Consider the following 17,041-nt stretch of genomic DNA (forward strand, 5'->3'; position numbering starts at 1 on the left):
GCCAATTTAGAATCGCCAATCCACCTAACCTGCATGTCTTTGGATTGTGGGAGGAAACCGGAATGCCCGGAGGAAACCCACGCAGACACGGGGAGTACATGCAAACTCCACGCAGGGAGGACCCGGGAAGTGAACCCGGGTCTCCTAACTGCGAGGCAGCAGCGCTACCACTGCGCCACCGTGCCGCCCTAACAGTAAGTAATATTTTTAAAATTTGACATCACCTATTGCAAAATGTCTATCTTTATTTAAAATCTTATACCTCTAATTTTTTAAATGGATGGTAGAGAGGTGGGGTGGAGAGCATAGATGCTACATACCTCTAAGAGACAAAAGTTGGCTATGTCTTCCACATTCTCTCCATGTCCTTTTAGTTTTTTTTTCACATACTTCAAACTTCCTCCCAAAACCCAAAGATGTATGTAAATGACTCCAATGTGAATGAGCGTGGGTATTTGTGTTGTGTTGGGCTGGTAATATCACTTCAAGAGAGGCTCACCAAATTAACAAGGGCAGGCCCTGTTATGGGATACACTCTGGACCCCCTGGAGGTCATAGCAAAGGAGAGAATTAAAACAAAATTGAGCACCATTATGAACAATGCTGCAGACCCTCTCTGTGACATACTAACATTGAGTACTTTCAGCCAACAAATTATTCAGTAAAATCTGTCTATCTAATTCATGTTATGCCATTTTAAATTAGATTAGACATAAAAAATGCACCAAAATATCTAACCATGTCCGGGAATTGTATATTTTTGACATTCTTATTGTATTTTCAGAGGCACTGCCACTATCGTGGTTTTGTGGAAGGTGTTAAAGACTCTTTTGTCATACTAAGCACATGTGCTGGCCTCAGGTATGTTCAAAATGCTTATTTGATTGTCTGATATGTTAATTGTTCCAGCATGATAACCAGTTGACTTCTAAACAATAACAAAAAACACTAACTACTGTATATGACTGTGTAGTGTGTTCCACGATTTACACCTAAAATGCACTACTAATTACAGTATTTTTCCATTTCTTGTGTTGGTGAAAGTCTTCTACTGAGATACCCATGTCAGTTCCTTTAATAATTCTCAAAACCCGAAATAGAGGCCTCTAAAAAACTCTGCTTATGACTGATGGGTTCCCTAGTCTTGCTATAACTTTCTGTCCAATTCTTAAGGGAACTATCTTTTGTGGAAAATAGCCCATATACAATGTCACTTGTGCATGTTTGCCTTTAATTCCTTTTGTTGTGTAACTAGATGAAATATCACCATCACCACTACCCTTTGACAATGTTTATCCTTCCCAACATCTTTATTTTCAGTAGCATTGCAGGATGTCAGAATGTGTCTTAGTAAATGTTATAAAGAAGGATTAAGTGTTCTGTATAGGGGCATATACAGTAGTCCCTCGCTATATCGCGCTTCGACTTTCGCGGCTTCACTCTATCGCGGATTTTAAATGTAAGCATATCTAAATATATATCATGGATTTTTCGCTGGTTCGCGGATTTCTGTGGACAATGGGTCTTTTAATTTATGGTACATGCTTCCTCAGTTTGTTTGCCCAGTTGATTTCATACAAGGGACGCTATTGGCAGATGGTTTAGAAGCTACCCAATCAGAGCATGTATTACATATTAACTAAAACTCCTCAATGATATAAGATATGCTTCCCGCGCGGTGCTTCATTGTTTGCTTTTCTCTGTCTCTCTCACCCTCTCTGACATTCTCTGCACCTGACGGAGGGGGTGTGAGCAGAGGGTCGGTTTGCACAGAGGCTGTTTTCCTAGAGGATACAGACGCTCCTCTATAAAATGCCGCTTTATCGCGGTGCTTCGGCATACTTAAAAGTACGTATTGATTTTTTGATTGTTTGCTTTTATCTCGCTCTCTCTCTCTGACATTCTCTGCTCCTGATGGCGCTCCTTTGAAGAGAAGATATGTTTGCATTCTTTTAATTGTGAGAAAGAACTGTCATCTCTGTCTTGTCATGGAGCACACTTTAAACTTTTGACTAAAGAGTGTTATTTCATGTCTAAAGGGCTCTAATAATGTTAACAGTGTGGGAGAGTTTATATGGGCTTAAAATATATAAAAATAACCATACAAACATATGGTTTCTACTTCCCGGATTTTCATCTATCGCAGGGGGTTCTGGAACGCAACCCCCGCGATCGAGGAGGGATTACTGTATATATACAGTATACTAGTGACTGGGAGCCCGATCGAATCGGGCTATAAATTCTATGTTTGTGAAATCCAAACTTTCTCTGCAAAAAATTATTTGTATTTTTAATTCCTTAAAATGATTTTGTTATCATGGCACTGATTTGTGCTTAAAATAGACCTTTACTATACTCGGCTGTCCAGCGGCGTCACTGTACCATTCAAACATTCTTAGCCAATCATACAATACTGGGTCCGCGTTTGCTACGTCATGTTCTGACTACAAAGACAGAGTCCCATTGCATGATCCTAACTTGTATTGAGTTGAGGTATTGACGTGAACACCATACATACGGATAGTATCAAGTTATATATATATATATATATATATATATATATATATATATATATATATATATATATATATATATATATATATATATATATATATACAGTAATCCTCCTCGATCGGGGTTGCTCCAGAACCCCCGATAGATGAAAATCATAAAGTAGAAACCATATGTTTGTATGGTTATTTTTATATATTTTAAGCCCTTATAAACTCTCCCACACTGTTAACATTATTAGAGCCCTCTAGACATGAAATAACACCCTTTAGTCAAACGTTTAAACTGTGCTCCATGACAAGACAGAGATGACAGTTCCTTCTCACAATTAAAAGAATGCAAACATATCTTCTCTTCAGGAGCAGAGAATTTCAGAGAGAGAGAGAGAGCGCTCGCAAAGAAAAGCAAACAATCAAAAATCAATACGTGTGCTTTTAAGTTTAAGCGTTTAAGTTTTTAGAGGAGCGTCAGTATCTTCTAAGCAAACAGCCCTCTGCTCACATCTCCTCCGTCAGGCGCAGAGAACGTCAGAGAGAGAGAGAGAGAGAGAGAGCGAGATTAAAGCAAACAATTAAAAAATCAATACGTGTGCTTTTGGAAGCACCGGGATAAAGCGGAATTCTTAGAGGTGTGTCCGTATCCACTAGGCAAACAGCACCTCTGCTCACACCCCCTCCGTCAGGCGCAGAGAATGTCAGAGAGGGTGAGAGAGAGAGGCAGAGACAAGCAAACAATCGAGCACCGCGCAGGAAGCATATCTTATAGCATTGAGGAGTTTTAGTTAATATGTAATACATGCTCTGATTGGGTAGCTTCTAAGCTATCCGCCAATAGCGTCCCTTGTATGAAATCAACTGGGCAAACAAACTGACGAAGCGTGTAGCATAAATTAAAAGACCCATTGTCCGCAGAAATCCGCGAACCAGCGAAAAATCCGTGATATATATTTAGACATGCTTACATTTAAAATCCGCGATAGAGTGAAGCCGCGAAAGTCGAAGCGCGATATAGCGAGGGATTACTGTATATATATATATATTATTACACACATTAAAACACTCAAACACAAATGCAATCTCCAGATACAGTTGTCTATTTATGGAGACAAGATGTTTCTGGATATTGGGTGGTAACCAAAGCACTCAAAAGGAAAAAGGTAAGAGTATAACTGGTGTGGAGGCTGGCCTGGACATAGACAGGCAGACACGTTAATGTCACCCACAACACGTTTATTATACATTATTTATAAAAGTGCACCCCACAAGTCCCCAAAGTCCTGGCCAAAACACCAATGCCTTGCTTCTTCAGGCCATCTCCTTGTCTTTCCTCCTGAGCTCCGTCCTACTCCACTCCCGACTCTTGCCATCGTACGAAGGGAGGTGGCCCCTTTTATAGCCACCTGGATGTGCTCCAGGTGCTTTCCAACAATCTCCCACCGTCACGCCCCAGTGTGGTGGAAGTGCCGGCTGCGTACCCGGAAGCACTCCAGGTGTCCCCAGTCTTCTTCCCCCCAGCACTTCCGGGTGTGGCGGAAGTGCTGAGTTCCAGGGCTCCAAAGGCATAGGAGTGCCTCCTGGCGGTGACCACGGGCCCCTACAGGGTGAAGCTTCAAAGGTACCAGGGCGGTTGCCCCTACATGGTCTGAGGAAGACGCAAGCCTCCATCCGGTCCTTCTGGGTGTCCCAGCTGGGTCGCCACCCCAGCCATCTCTGACACTGGTTTCTGCTTCCTCGTCTTATAGTACTGTCTACAAACAAGATGTGCAGACAGCAACATAAATCATAAAACCACTATAATGCTCAGCTACAATCCATCTTTAATCTTTTAGAAAAAGTACCCTTCCTCACTTTTAGGATACATTAGAAACACTATACCTCCTTTTGGCCAACTAGTTAAAGAATCTCCTACTTCAGTGCTGTGTCCTGGCTGTCACATCTTGCTGTTCAGAGAGATGACATCATTGCATTCCAGATGGGTGTTTCCATCGACTGCTATGAGGAAGAATTATGAACAAAGCATATCCTTTGTTGATTTAACCTGTAAACTATAAGGCAAGTAGTGTCAGTTCATTTCAAAAATTAATTCTTCAGAATCCAGAGCTGCCTTGACATTAAACTCCAGTCCAGGGATAGTGTAGCCACTGCCACCTAGTGCCACCCATAATGGATATCAACATTCCTGGATATGGTTCTGAACCTTTTGTTTGCTGTGTTAAAATAATGGACCCAAATCTTTTAGCCAACAGTCTGAGCTTAATTTGCTCCACTGGACATGCTTCAGCTGATGGATTATTGATTACTTTATATCAATTGAAGCATTTTTGTTTAATATTGTGACTGAATAAACATGTTATTATGTGTTTATGTCTTACAGTGGCTTGATTTTCATTGATGATAAAACATATGTGATTGAACCTATAACTGAGTCTTCAATAAATGAGCACCTTTTGTATGAGATGCAGCAAAAGAAGCACAAATACTGTGGGACCACCAACATTAATCCTGAAGTAAAACATAAGGATGAATCCTCAGTGCATGGCACCACAAATTACAAAGATTCATTGGATTTCATTACTGAACATCTCAGGGTACAGTTTATTTCTGTTAAATTTAAAGTATCAGTGTAGGAGGTATTCCTTCGCAGGTTATAACTTCCTAGTCCTGGTCATTGTTTCATTTGCCCTATATTAAATAACGGGTTAATGTGTATGTGTGTGAGTGTAACTGTACCCTTCTTTCAGACAGGGATCTTGTTCATGTGCTATGGCACAGAAGAGAAATATAAGCTTCCCAGTGGTAATTTTACATTAATACATACTATGTGGTAGCTACAGAAATTTGCCAGCCTGTGATGTAATGTTGACTTCTCACACCTTTCAATAGTATGCAATAAATAGGACAACAAAGTCAGTCAGAAATTACCTGTTTGTAGTTGTATTGTATTTGGAATGGCGCAATACATGCTTAATGTGTTTAGTTTGCATTTTATATCCACAAAAAAAAGTTTATTATATTGTGGACCAAGCAACAAATCAACAGTGACCTTATGTTTCTCCTCAAACCCAGATCTGAAATTCAGGTAAAGTACAAAGACCTGAAATTCAGGTAAAGTGCAAAGATCAGTCATCACAAATGGTAACTTTGCAATTCCCATTACATGAGAATTGCCTTCCATTCAATGCTCCCATGACAGGTTCCAGTTCTCCATTACACTGACATGGAGAAAAATGTCTTTGAAAAATTCATTCAAAAGCCTATTTCTCGATTGTTGTAACGATAGGTCACAAAAAAGTCTCAACGCAGTCCAGTAGATCACAGTAGATGTGCACAGCCACTGCATCATGTTACAGCCAACAACACTGTTGCTATATAAACAGTATGACCATAACTATAGTGATTTATGTGAAATGACAGGAAATTTAAATAAATAAATAATAATTCAGAACACAGAAAAAAAATCATACAAATGACATCAGAATGTTCCTGAGCTTGAGGTCACCAAAAGCCTAAGGAAAGAGCAAAGCACTGCAACCAAGCATATAACAAAATATCTCTAGCATGTGCACACACATTCCAATAGTTACTATATAATTTTACATTTTTTTTAAATATTGTTTTTGATATACTTTGTTTCTCTTCTTGGTATCTCACTGTAGTACTTGCTGCCACTGCTCTACATCCAAGCTTTTTTCCACCCCGTGGAAAAGATACCTGAGATACTGGGAGTCAGGGAGTCAATGGAATAAAATATTCTGCTGTCAGACTTCATGGCCCATCACAGACTCAATTGTAGACTGGCCAGGAGGATGTGGCAGGCAGCAGGCCAATGTTATTTGGGCCTGTGACTGTGTCTGACTTCAGCTTTGAAATTTCTGTTATGAGGACTGTGGATCTCCTGGGGGTTTATTCTCTTCAGGGACGCTGCTGACTGGATTATTAATTTTCCTCTACTCCAATGTCAACTAGCCATACTCCAACAATTAATTAATGGATAAATATTGTTGGGTTCCACTATATGTTAATCACATTCTATCTACTCTGTTTTCCTGTCTGGTTAAAAAAAAAATCTGTGCTTTGATGTGCGCTCATTATGCAACTGGGAATTTGTAAACTTTGCATTTGCATTTTACCCAAGGACTTGTCACAGCACTCTGTACCTGCAATCAGTGATGACTGCTATGCTGTCTGTATTTAATGTACATATAAAATGAACCATTTTCAGAAGAGGTTAACTGGCATCATCTAAGTTAATGTGGCTATATATGCAGGTTTGTGTTAGGATGAATTGGTACACATCCAAGGTTTTGTTTCTGCCTTAAGATTGATCCTACCATGATATGCTCTGGATGCTGTGGCCCTGATCTGGACAAAGCATATTTGATAGTGGATGATTAGATGAATGTTATATATATTTAATTGAGAGCTTTGCTGTATTTTTAAAAGAAAGGAGGAGTTACTGTTGTGAGGTTGCAAAACATGTAATTAGGAGTACGATTTGATTGGTGCATAATTGTTTTTACAAAATAGAAAAAACATAATGTTAACTTGCAAAAAATAAAGAGATACAAATAAAAATGACCTAGTTGATACCCAGATTATCAAATGAAAATTTCAAACAAAAATGAACTGAAAACCTCACACGCTTAATAATTCTCTCATAATAAAGAAATGGCAAAAATGTTTCCATGTAGACTATTGTTATACTTTACAGTTTACTGTCTGGGTGCTGGTTGCAGTGCAGGACATGATTAAGCATAAGCTAGAAGTTTTGATTCATAGAGCTTATTTTCACTATTAACTATTTCAATATTTGTTAGAATAAGGAATGTTCATTATTATTCCTTAATACCTCATTAATAAGTACATCATTTTTTCTTTTTGATTTTTAGAAAAAACGTGAAGTCTTAGCACAGACATATTATGTGGAGTTTGTATTTGTGGTCGACAATACAAGGGTAAGTTTATATTGTAACATTTTAAATAAATTAAATCTTTATTTAACAAAAAGCTCAATTTAATTTCCTATTGCTTTACGTAATATTTCTTTTGACAGTATAAGTTTATGAATTCCAATGTGACAGCCGTAGAGAATCAAATGACAAGCATGGCCAATATCCTTGACGGGGTAAGTAACATACATTTTTGTCATGCTGAGTTTGATCTTCTGCATTTCTTAGGCAATGTTATTTGAGTAATATATATTTTTTTTACTCCACCACCTTATTTATATGCTGATTCTGAGTGAGTATTTTGAGGTCCTAGGAGACTAATCAAAGTCTTCAGGCAAGACAAATATCCTGCAATGATTTTGCTTGTAATATCTGGAAATAACTCAGAGGGTAATGGCATATACTTTGTCTTTTAATAATAGACAGGAAGAAATTTAAAACTAGAAACAGCCCAAGATTTTAAGTTTTCTTAATAAAGATTATTTAATCCAATCAGAATATGGTCAATTGATTGGTTAAGTATTGTGTGAGTATACAGCAGAAATAAATGGAAAGGAATCCAGGATTACTTCAGTTTTAAAAATAATAGGATTGTCATAATGACTTATTCTGGTGTGCCATGTCAGAAAAAGTTCAAAAACAAAGGTGTGGTTTGTCTTTAGTGACCACAAGGAGACATTATAACACATGAACAGAAACATAGGATGGTCTTTTGCCCCTATTGCAACATTGCATTTCTAATGTTCAGAGGTTGCTGGCAGAAATACAGAATTTCTGTATTGTATATGGAAATTTGGGCATTTAACCTGAAGTATATTACAAGTGATATAAATTGTAACTGAAGAAGACAACTGAAATTTTTTTTTACAAGGTAACCTAACAACAATAAATATATATATTATTTTTACTGTATTGAGTATTAATCTATTTACAAATTTGACTTTTTCATAAAATGTTGTTTATATTAAGACACTGAAGTTGATACATTTTTCCCAATCAGTTGTGGTTGCCTAACTATACCTACTTTAAATGTCAGTTATGAAGTATTACTTTTACACCTGAACTCAGATGCCCCCTTTTTTACCAATTTGCATTAAACCTTTATATATTTAGTTAGAAATAAAATGAACATGTGTAATAAAGTGCACACTGGTGTATGATGGTGGTTAGTTTGGCTGCCTTACAGATACAGAAATAACTAAGTGCTTCATATTATTTGAACAATTTGGGTTTGTTTTTTATGTACTGCATTATTATTTATTTTTTTTGAAGTTTTATTAATTTTATTGCAATCCATACAAATCAATCAATTTTTATTTTTTATGTACTGCATTATTGAACAATGCATTTATATACACACATGCATAAATGCATTATATATGCATACAATGTAAATATATTCTCAAACCCCATTTATGACTATATTTTTACATTTCACATAAAAAATGTGAAGGGTTAGAAATAAGACAAAGTTAACTTGCATTGGCTGTTCATTTGATTTCACGAGTTAAGAAAAGAGATCAATAAGTTGATTAATTAATTGTAAGACTTATGCATTTATTACAAAATTAATATTTTGTGTACATACAGTATGTAATATTTTATGTACATATGCTTCTATCATACTGTTTTATGATGAAGTGGCATGTGTCTGTCTGGTTAATATGTGAGTCTTATCTCAGTGAGCAACTAAAAAAGCTTTGTTCTTCCATCAATGACCACAGTACAATGGAACTGGTAACAAGCTTCACCAAACTCAGAATGATCACAATGAAGCCAGCACAGCATTTACAGTATCTTTCATGTGTAGTGACATCTATTATTTTCCATTGTTCTCTCCTCTCTTCATCTTATACATTAAATGTGGTAAAAAACACATATACAGTAAACATGAATATGCATAAGTTTTAGTTAGACTGGTGCACTGGCACAACTTGAAAATAGATCAGAAACTTTCAGTTTATCAGGAGGTGCTCAACTGGTAAAAGACTGGCGCAGGGCAATGCTAGGTGTCCTTCAAACCGCCAGGAGAGAGTGACAGACAGACAGACAGTTCTCAAATGCTGGAATGCAGAGCACACAGGGGTAGCATACCCCAGGATGACAGTGTGGTCTGGTTGATAAGGCATTGCAACAGAGCATCTCACTTGACCTTATTGTTAAAAAAAATACAATTACAAATAGACAGTGCAACTGTTTGTAACACATGTTGGGATGATGTTAGCTTTAAAAGATGCTGCATGACCACAGCTTGGTTGAGGTAAAAAAAAAAAACAGAGAAAGAGAGCTGAGCTATGCATATGCATTCTCTCTGATGACACTAGGGAAAATGAAGACCATATTAATGATGTGATGTGTGTGCTTATACATCAGCTTGAAGTGCAGATTACTCTTATTCATAATGAAGCATATGCCTGATGTAATGATTAATAGGCTTCTCTCAGCAAGATGACATGCTTCAGGTTTTCACAGTTGTTTCTGTCCATCTATCATCCCCTTTCAAACCAATTTTGCTCTGACCCATCTAAATAGATTCTGTCTTGACTACAAATGTTAATAAATCACATTATTATTGAAATGGAGTCCACCTGTGTAAAACTAAGTTATTTCACATATGAAAACACCACCTCAAGAAATCTCTGCTTTCAAGAATTTGCTTTCAAACTTAAAGAAGCATATCGAAATAAGCATTTTTTCCTCTCTTTAAGCTATCTTGCTTGGAGCCTCTGAAGTCCCAAAAAGCAGTCTCTTTTTAATCTTGTGCAAACAAGATATTATGGGAAAAAGTATTAAAATTTATAAACTATGAAAACAATATCTTATTTTTAGTACACAAGATATTGTGTCAGATTCTTATAAGCCCAAATACTGAAATGCTAGAGTGAGCCCAGCCATAAAAGTCACAGGTTAACCTACGAAGACAGACTTGTGGTTCCAGAGGGATCTCGCAGCCTGTGAGGGTGAAGGGAGTGACACCAAGGTCTTGCTGTCACCTGTTATGTTAGAGCTAATAAAAGGGGCATCAGCTTTCCTTCAAGCAGAGATAAGTATTTTTTTATTGCAGCATTTAAATTTAACACAATTGACCCATGTCCAGAGCATTCATCAGTAGAACACTGACTCCCCCATTTGTTTGCCATTTTGTTATTTGGTATTGAAGTTGAATTACTGTGTTGTAATATTATTGCCAGTTGCTTTAATGCTTACATGTGGGGGACAATGTTATTCTGTAGAATTTTAAATGGGGTCTGTAGAAATGCATTAAATATATATTATGTGACAACCAAGTGATATACATCTGGTTATTCTGTACAGTTAATAATATACCTTGAGATTAATTGTGGTTAATTCTATAGTATACATGAGTAAACATGAGTATACACAAGGGCTTGAGCAGGTAATTTAAAGATAGAATTGGGTACTAAACTGAGCAAAGGAAATACAGCTTTCTTAAGAGAATTCTTGTTAAACATAAACAATTCTGAAATTGTTTTATTACTATTTAACTTAATAATTGCTTTTCTAAAACCCATCTATAATAAACCAATTGTGTGTTGATCGTCATTCAATTTTTATATTGTGCATTTATTCAGATGATAAGGTTATCAGCCATTCACTTCATTTTTTATTCTTATTTTTATATCTTATTTTATTATTCTTCTCTCTGGAGTAGTGATGCCTCACTTACTGCTGCCAGTATCGCAATAGGGCACAGTGTAAGTCATATCCACACTCACTAGTACCACACTTTCTGGTCGACACCACTGTAGTTATGTACATGATTGCATTTGCATAATTCCTTATTCTTTAGTTAATTACTTTAGCAAAAATATTTTGTGAGTGTTGTTTAAAAAATAAAATAAATATGTTGTTGAGACAAAGCCTTGCATTTTTCATTATTAAAAAATTTACTTTAGGTACTTGAATACTTTTGATTTTTTTTTTACTATTACTCAAGTATTCTTTGACTGAAATACTGATGAAGTACTTTGTCTTTTACTTAAGTATCATTGCTGAGTACTTTTTTGCAACTCTGTCCAACCGATTGACCTTCCTATAATATGGCACCTTGACAACAGTTATACAGGGGTCTCATAAAACTGGGCTTCATATGAGAAAAGTATAATGAAAGTCACATCAAATCTCAGGAACATCTGGCCAGAAAGCATGTGGGAGATTCTGATAAGAGCAAAATGAACCCCTTTTGACATCAGTTTTAATCACAATCATACCACTGCAGATAATTCTGAACAGGCTATCTGTGCCATGTATAGATAGCTATAATAGCATAATGCTAAAAGAGTTGCAAAGACAAAAGGCAAAACAGATGCATTGAAGTACAGAACAACCCTTGACTATTCAGTCTGTAAGCAGTCTGAGAATTTGAAGATTTGTTTTCTGGTAGGAGAAATTCACAGCCACACTGAAGTGTCCTAAATGAACAAACCATTCTGGAAAGGTCTGGTGAGAGCCCAATTTCATTACAACTGAAGATAGTTAAGAGGAGCTAAAATCAGTCATTTATCAACTCTTTCCATTTAACATGAGGGAGTATGGGCAGTTTTGAAAAGACAAAGAATAAGGAATCCAGGGACACCAAATAAATGTTTGAAATTGAGTATTGATGTGAGAAGAAGAATTGATTGATTGTTACTTAATTGTCAGTTTTACCATTGGCAATGCCAGTAATTAATTAAATAATCTGATAAGGCTCCCACTTTGCCTTCCTTACCTTTCTCTGTAGGATGTTACTGAAACAAACTTATTTTAAGAAACAGAATAATAAAATTTATTGATAAACCCAAGGAGTACAGAAATATGATAACTGCATGTATATCAACATAGAAGACAAGGTGCAAGACAGACTAGACAGTCAAATATATAAAACAGACGTGGTTGGCTGGCTATTTAGAGATCTAATTTATCTTGGCACAGTTTTATAATACCAAGGCGTTAAGGATGATGTCTGATGCTGTGTGGAGTTGTGTGTTGTTACTCCGGGTTCAAGTGGAAAATTCTGATTGTGTTGGAGTGCACTCTTTGTGTTTGCAACATGGTCCTTTGTCCATGGTGTGATGTGATTTCGCTTTCCTTACTCTGCTGCTAAGCTCTTTGCTGTGTCCTCTGTAACTTCACAGAAAAAAAGGTTTCTCTTTCTGGCAAAAGAATATAGGCACTGAAGTTCCCTTCTTGAAGTAATGGCTTTTCAGAGAGGGCTCAGTCACTGGCATGGAGCTTTACTTGGAAGAGTGGATCTTAGAACTAGTTCACGGTGTCCAGCTTCAAGGTTCTATGAAGAGTGGCATCCAGGCCAAAGAAAGTTAGTGAGCTTTTTGTTCCAACTCAGTCAGCTTTCAAACTATCAAAGAGAACAGATTGTCAGATTTCAGCTCCCCCCAAAGAGAAAAGGTCATTAACTTTCTGGCCCCACAGATGCAGATTAGATTAATGCAGCTAGTTTTAAAGAAAGGTGTAACCTCTGGTGATTGGATCAAGGTTACTTTGAGTTACAGAACCAGTAGCTACTTAAGGGTGCTTTACCACAGCCATTCATTGTTCAGTTACCAATTACAAGCCTAAAATGATTGTCCATTTGGTGCCTCTTTGTTTGAAGGAGTCTCTAAAGAGGTTTTAGCTCAACCCTGATTTACAACTTTGTTATCAGATTATCAGATTAAGTTCAGAGGTATTGATTCAAACAGCAGTTCTACCATTCACTCTGGAATGTATTTGGGGATGCAGCTGAATTTTTATATCATTGATAAATCTGTTGTCTTAACAAGTTTTTTGTCCCACTAAAAGCGTAGCAAAATGGGAGATGCCTAATTTGTCCTAGACAGAACATGCAAAAATTGAAAATGCTTATAAAATCAAGACACTTAGAAAATCTCTAAACAAACAAAGAACAGCCAGTGTCTTCTATGTTTGTTAGTCGTGTCTGTCTTAAAACCTTTTTTATGTCTATATATGCAGTTATCATATTTCTATAATCCTTATGTTACCAATATATTGTATTGGTGAGATATTTAATTAATTGCTATTGCCAGGACAAGTTTTATAATTAATGGATTAATTAATGTCAAATGATCAAGTCTTCTGACCTACATTTTCCCACACCCATTTAATTACGGAACATGATGCCAGTTGACAGGATAACAGATTAACAGAATGACAGACCCATGAAGTACAATATGTTCCAATACATGAGCATCTTGCACATAAATGTAACTTTAAGAGTATCTTTCCTGGTCAAAGAGAAGGACAAAATTTATTTGGTGGTTAAAATGCTTAATTGGCTAGTTTCCCCATGTAAAAGGAGGAAGTGCACTACCTTAGATCATGCCCATTTTATATCTTATGGTGTGTCTTGTGAGAGGTATTAATTGTTTAGCCTAATAACATACTACCATCAGAACATACCATAAGTCTGTGGTGATAGGTGATAGGGTAGGGGATAGAAACCTAATAGGCTGGCCTGGACCAGGGTTAAAAGGTTTAATAATTGATGAATGGAATTTTTATATGCATGTACATGGACTACCTTTAGCAAATAACAGATTTATGAAGTTGAAACAGCTTAATTCAAATATGTCAATTAAGAGCACTCTTGTTATGTCATCTTTTAGTTGTATCAACAGCTTAATATTCGTGTTGTCCTGGTGGGCTTGGAAATATGGCAGGAACAAAATTACATCAGTGTCACAAACACAGCAGGCAATGTACTGGGGTCTTTTGTCAAGTGGAGAGAGAATGACCTACTACCCAGGAAAAGAAATGATGCTGCACACTTGGTCATGTAAGCTTACTTTATATTCCATGCAAGAAAATCTGTTCCATCAACTATTTCCATTATGTCCCATAAATGAGATTGTGACATTGTTTTCCTCTTCTAGTTTTGCTCTTATCCTATCTTTATCGCAGGACCCTCTCAGGTTGTTGGATATCATGACTAATCTATACACTGGTACTGTGAGTGTTGTGCAGAGTGGAGGCAGAACCTCTGCATTTTCCCCAGTTGATTCTGGGATTCATCAGGGGTGTGTTCTTGCTCCTACACTGTTCAATGCTTGCATGGGTGTTGGGCAGGGTCGTGGGGTTGAGCGACTGTTGGGCATCTGTTGGTGAAAAAAGATTCACTGATCTTGATTTTGCTGACAATACTGTGATCTTCGTGGAGTCAAAGGAGGCTCTGATCAGGGCTCTCAGGAGACTAAGCGAGGAGTCTGAGTGGGCTTGCGAGTGTCCTGAATAAAAACCAAGATCCAGGCCTTCAATTACCTTTTAGGCACAGCTATCAGCCATGTGTCTGTCCGTCTTTTCCTATGAAGTCAGTATACAGATTGGGAGAGCATGGGGAGGTCATGAGGTCGCTGGAAAGGGTTGTGTGGCACTCCCGATACCTATGCAAAAGGAAGAAGGTCCAAGTCTTTTCAAGTCCTGGTGCTTCCTGTCTTGCTATATGGTTGTGAGACATGGATGCTATCCAGTGACCTGAGACAAAGACTGGACTCCTTAGGTACTGTGTCTCTTTGGAGGTACCACTGGTTTGATTTTGGGTCGAATGAGCAGCTATTTATGGAGTCCCAAATCAGACACATTACCTGCATTGTGAGGGAGTGTCAGTTACAGCACTACGGTCATGTGGCGTAATTTCCAGAGGGTGATCCAGCTTGTAGGATCCTCATTGTTGAGGACCCGAGTGGCTATACCAAGCCAAGGGGATGCCCATATAATACTTGGCTGCCGCGGATAAAGGATCATTTCTGGAGGATGGGACTGGACTGCGTGTCTGCCTGGGGGTTGCCAAACAGGATCCCTAGCTGTTTGGTCATGTGGTGGGTGTGGCAACACGCTGTACCAGTGCATGCTCTCCAACCTGACCTGACCTGTGAACGAATAGACAAAATGCAATCTGAGGGTAGAAAGGAGGTCCTTAGTGTGCAAAAATAAATAACATCAAATGATAAATACATCAAATAAAGTCAAAAACAGTCAAAATACAAACAGAGGGTATAACATTATTTATACAGATGATCTAGTTTGTATTTAGTGAAGACAGAAAGAACCATCCATTTCTACATCTGCCTAATCTAATTTATGATTGTGAGGACCTGCACTAGAAACAAACACCTAACAAAACAAAAGGACCATAATTTTAGTGCAAGTCCCCCAATCTCTCAAATAAGTAGAATGAACGTCTCCACTATTAAATGTAAGGAAGATTAAATGACTTGTTGGAATGGGATTGGCTCCAGCAGACCCCCGTAACCCTGTAGTTAGGATATAGTGGGTTGGATAATGGATGGATAAATAATATCAAATAAAGTCAAAGACAGTCAAGATACAAACAGAGGGTATAACATTATTTATACAGGTGATCTAGTTTGTATTTAGTGAAGACAGAAAGAACCGTCCATTTCTACATCTGCCTAATCTAATTCATGATTGTGAGGACCTGCACTAGAAACAAACACCTAACAAAACAAAAGGACCATAATTTTAGTGCAAGTCCCCCAATCTCTCAAATAAGTAGAATGAACGTCTCCACTATTAAATGTAAGGAAGATTAAATGACTTGTTGGAATGGGATTGGCTCCAGCAGACCCCCGTAACCCTGTAGTTAGGATATAGTGGGTTGGATAATGGATGGATAAATAATATCAAATAAAGTCAAAGACAGTCAAGATACAAACAGAGGGTATAACATTATTTATACAGGTGATCTAGTTTGTATTTAGTGAAGACAGAAAGAACCATCCATTTCTACATCCGCTTAATCTAATTCATGATTGTGAGGACCGACACCAGAAACAAACACCTAACAAAACAAAAGGACCATAATTTTCGTGCAAGTCCCCCAATCCCTCAAATAAGCAGAATTAACATCTCCACTATTAAATGTAAGAAAGATCAAATGAGTTGTTAGAATGGGATTGGCTCCAGCAGACCCCCGTGACCCTGTAGTTAGGATATAAGGGGTTGGGTAATGGATGGATGGATGGATGGAATGTATGTCACACTTAAGTACTATACTGAAAATTATATCCTGAGTTTATAGTAAAGTTACATTTTCTAAAAATTTAGTCACTGGATAAACTGAATGGATTTTGTACTATTTTGTACTAATGAAAATGTGAAAAAAATGGTAGTATGTTAGCTTTTTATATGCAGATGTTGACCTTTTGCATGATAAGACATATGGAAAGTAGAAGTACATACAGTACAGGTTATTATACTCACTTATATTTTTTTAATCTGGATGGCCAAATTTACCCAATATAACTAGATACAGTATGGGACAACCTTTTTTTTTAATTCAATTTAATGTCATTGTATCAGTATCTGACCTATATGTTGCAAGTCCTGAAATCTATATAAAATTATAATAAATTAATGGTAACAATGTGTAATTATTCAACAAATTAAAATGTTAAACTTTATGGCAAATATCAATTTTTATGTTTTGAATTGTTTTTGTTTCAGAGCACAGTCATATGGAGGGATTTTAGGAATGGCCTTTGTTAGTTCAATTTGTTCCCCAAGTACCTCTGGAGGGATCACTTCTGTATGTACAGGTTTTCT

At 37.1% G+C, this 17,041-nt stretch overlaps 1 protein-coding gene across 1 annotated transcript in view; it reads left to right on the plus strand.

Annotated features, from left to right (window-relative positions):
- Positions 1-17,041, plus strand: part of zgc:174164 (uncharacterized protein LOC570656 homolog) — an 80,094-nt gene that overhangs the window by 11,360 nt on the left and 51,693 nt on the right. Inside the window, exons 5-10 of the mRNA XM_039769401.1 lie at positions 785-861; positions 4,885-5,098; positions 7,400-7,465; positions 7,564-7,635; positions 14,086-14,255; positions 16,943-17,024. Of these exons, the coding sequence (XP_039625335.1) occupies positions 785-861; positions 4,885-5,098; positions 7,400-7,465; positions 7,564-7,635; positions 14,086-14,255; positions 16,943-17,024 (681 nt within the window). The remainder of the gene's footprint in view (positions 1-784; positions 862-4,884; positions 5,099-7,399; positions 7,466-7,563; positions 7,636-14,085; positions 14,256-16,942; positions 17,025-17,041) is intronic.

Source organism: Polypterus senegalus, chromosome 1 (assembly GCF_016835505.1).
Source record: "Polypterus senegalus isolate Bchr_013 chromosome 1, ASM1683550v1, whole genome shotgun sequence".
In the NCBI taxonomy this organism is placed as follows: Eukaryota; Metazoa; Chordata; class Cladistia; order Polypteriformes; family Polypteridae; genus Polypterus; species Polypterus senegalus.